This window comes from Cryptomeria japonica, chromosome 1 (assembly GCF_030272615.1).
Source record: "Cryptomeria japonica chromosome 1, Sugi_1.0, whole genome shotgun sequence".
NCBI classification, from domain to species: Eukaryota; Viridiplantae; Streptophyta; class Pinopsida; order Cupressales; family Cupressaceae; genus Cryptomeria; species Cryptomeria japonica.
Genome location: NC_081405.1, coordinates 55,581,613 through 55,585,005, shown reverse-complemented (window position 1 = coordinate 55,585,005; position 3,393 = coordinate 55,581,613). Strand labels below are relative to the sequence as shown.

The window sequence follows — 3,393 nt, the reverse complement described above, 5'->3', positions numbered from 1 at the left end:
GGATATGGCGAAGGCTTATGACAGAGTTCGATGGTCCTTCTTGTGGAAGGTTCTCGCTGCTTTTGGGTTTGCGGCAGAGTGGATTCAATGGGTTATGAGTTGTGTCACCTCAGTCTCTTTCTCTGTGCTTATTAATGGGAATCATTCTAAGCTTTTCGGTGCTTCTAGGGGCCTTCATCAGGGGGACCCTCTCTCTCCGTACTTGTTTATCCTCCTTGCTGAAGGTTTGGGGAGATTGCTTCGAAGGAACGTGGAGATGGGTAGCATACAGGGCTGGCAGTGGGGAGGTAATTTACCTCCGCAGTCTCATCTGCAATTTGTGGATGATACTGCTCTGATGGGTATGGCTACAATGCAAGAGGCTTCTAATTTATGTAGGGTGTTGGATGTTTACTTGGTTGCCTCAGGTCAACAAATCAATGAGGATAAGTCTTCTATTTTCTTCTTCAACACTCCACGCCCCATTCAAAGGAGGATTGTTCAAACATTGAGATTTCAGATCGGGACACTTCCTTTGACCTATCTTGGTTTCCCTATCTCGATGGACAGATTGCCTCGGGAGTCATGGCAGAGCATTCTAGATAAATTTAGGGTGAAGGTTAATCACTGGACTCACCGGTGGTTATCCTTTGCTGGTTGTGTTCATCTTATCAAGTCGATGGTACAAGCTTTGCCCATTTACAGATGCATGCTACAGGTTGCCCCTATGGGTTTTGTTAAGGATTTGGATTCTGTGACATGACAATTTTTATGGGCTGGTTTCTTGGAGTCTTCCAAATGGAGTTTGGTTAGATGGGAGGTGGTGTGTAGCCCAAAGCAATATGGTGGCTTGGGGCTGCGGCAGATGGCTTTGACTGGTGTGGCTTTGGCTGCGAAACTATATTGGAGGTGGTGTAAGGAGCAGGATAAGAGTTGGGCCAAGATTCTTTCTCAGAAGTATTTTCAGGGAATCCCTCAGTTGGAAATGCCCCGTTACCCCCTTCTTGGAAAGGGCTCGGTGATCTAGAGTATGCTTAAGAAAGGGGCTACTCTTATTAAGGATGGTTTATTTTGGATTTGTAACAAGGGGACTGAGGTTCAATTCTGGTCTGATTCATGGGATGGATACCCCCCCATCATTTCTTAGTTTCCTCACTTGTTAAATCTCTGTCAGAGATTTCATGAGAATGGCTGGACTCGGGTAAGTGACTTTAAGTCATTTTCCTCTCGTGGTCAGTTGGAGGTGGCTGGATGGAAGTCTCCAGATGAATGGCCTAATGTTGGGATGCCAGAAGAATGTGTTGAGCTACATAATGTCCTTTCCAGTAGACGTTGCAACCCTCTCCAGTATGATGATGTGCTTGCCTGGTCTCCCAATCCTAAAGGGGAATATACTGTTGCTTCTGGCTATCGGGAGCTATTGTCCCATAGGGTGGATGGGGATGAAATTCAGTGGTGGAAGAAGATATGGAACAAGTCTTCCTGGCCAAAATGTAATTGTTTTGTGTGGATTTTGGCTTGGAATAAGTGCTTGACCTGGGATAATATTCAGAAGCATGGCTTCCAGGGTCCCTCGATCTATGTTTTGTGTGGAGCTAACGAGGAGGACTTGGCTCATTTGTTTTTTCGCTGTCCTTTCTCCCTCCAGATTTGGCATTTTTGGTGGGGGGTTTGGAATAGTCCCTGTGTTCATGCTTCTTCCTTGATTGAGTTTTGGCAAAGGTTGGGTAGGCCTCCCTCTATGGCTTCCTTTTTATAGGTGGTGTGGTTTGTGGGTCCTATCTTCATATTGTGGCAGATTTGGCTGGAGCGGAACTGGCAAATATTTCATGGAGAAAAGAAGTTGGTTCAACAAATTTAGCAAAGAACTTTAGGCATGGTTCAGGAGAAGGTGGTGGCTAAGTGTGAGTTGGAATTCCCCTTGGGGAAAAGGGATACTGAAGTGGCAGAGAGATTGGGGATTCAGGGGCTGTCCTTGGCCTCGACATGTGTAAAGCGTGGTAAGCATTTGAAGCAGAGAGTTCAAAGGTCTGGATTCTGGTAGCCTCCCCCAATTGGGGTTCTAAAAATCAATACTGATGGTTCCTCCAAAGGCAATCTGGGGCCGGCTGGTATTGGGGGGATTGGTAGGGACTATTTGGGTTCGGTGGTTTTCCTCTTTTCGGTCTATGAGGGTGTTCATACTATCAACCTTATGGAAGGGTTGGCAATTCTTTGTGCTCTTGAGAAAGCTTATGATTTGGGATGGAGAAGGGTTGTTTGTGAATCTGATTCCCAGGTTTTGATCAATTTACTTATTAAGCAGAAAATGGAGGATGTCAGTTGGCAGTTGGCTGGGGTGGTGCAACAGATTTTGCGGGTTAGTTCATTAATGGAGTTGGTGACTTTCATTCCTATTCCAAGGGAGTGGAATAGGGCTGCTGATTGCTTGGCGAAATGGGCGTCAGAGTATGCTAAGGGATGGAGAATTGAGGAGTGGGAAATGGTCTCTCTGGCGCTTCGTCCTGATTTTGAGAGAATTCTTGCTGAGGATAGGGAGGGAGAAGGTGATGGTTGAAGGTGTTGATTGTCTTTTCCTGCTTGGTGGTCAGGATTTTCCTGGGGACTTTGGTCTCTTGTTTCATTTGTAATGTTGTTCTTTGAGTTTCAATAAAGTTTTTACCCCTTTGGTTTTTAAATATATTATATTATTTATAATATTAAAATTATTTATTCATTTTTTATCTAATATTTAATTTAATTATATACTACATAGAAAATATATATTAATGTATTTATCAAAGATATATTTTTATATTATCAAATTACTTGATGAAGATTTAGATATAGATTTTAAATAATTTGAAAAGGAAATTAAAAAAACTAAATATTATTTTAATGACCCAAAAATTTGCCTTAAAAAATTCATGTAGAAAGTGGATCTGGGAAATCTTGTAATAAGATGCAAATTATTTGAGCCAATTAGATTGAATAAAAATAATTTCTGAAATTTGAAAACGTAAAAATCATGCATCTTAACTATTTAAAAATTAAAACAAAACATTGAAATAAAAAATTTATGGATATAATTGGTAGAAAACCAATTCAATAATAACTAGTTAATGAAAATTGGGTGCAACCTATTGCAATAGTACTAGCCTAACGACAAGTACTAATAAGATCAAATATATTTTCTATATTTCTAAACCTTAAACATAAAAATCTTAAGATATTAATGTCTTCGTAAAATATTGTATAAAAATATTAAGATATTAATGTCTTCATAGAATTTTGTTATAAAAAGATTAAAAAGGAAGGAAAGAATCTTATTTTCAATTTAGGAAGATTAAAAAGGATTGGAATATTGAAAATAGATGCAATATTTATTTTTTTTTAAAGGACTGAAAGAATCTTAATTTTCAATTTGGAAAGATT

The 3,393-nt window shown here is 39.8% G+C and overlaps 1 protein-coding gene across 1 annotated transcript; it reads left to right on the top strand.

Moving 5' to 3' along the window:
* The first annotated feature begins 844 nt into the window (after nt 1-844).
* Nucleotides 845-1,738, top strand: LOC131856346 (uncharacterized). Its single transcript, XM_059208056.1, has 2 exons — nt 845-997; nt 1,154-1,738. Exons 1-2 carry the CDS (start codon nt 845-847, stop codon nt 1,736-1,738), a joined length of 738 nt encoding a protein of 245 aa, XP_059064039.1.
* The last annotated feature ends 1,655 nt before the right edge of the window (nt 1,739-3,393 follow it).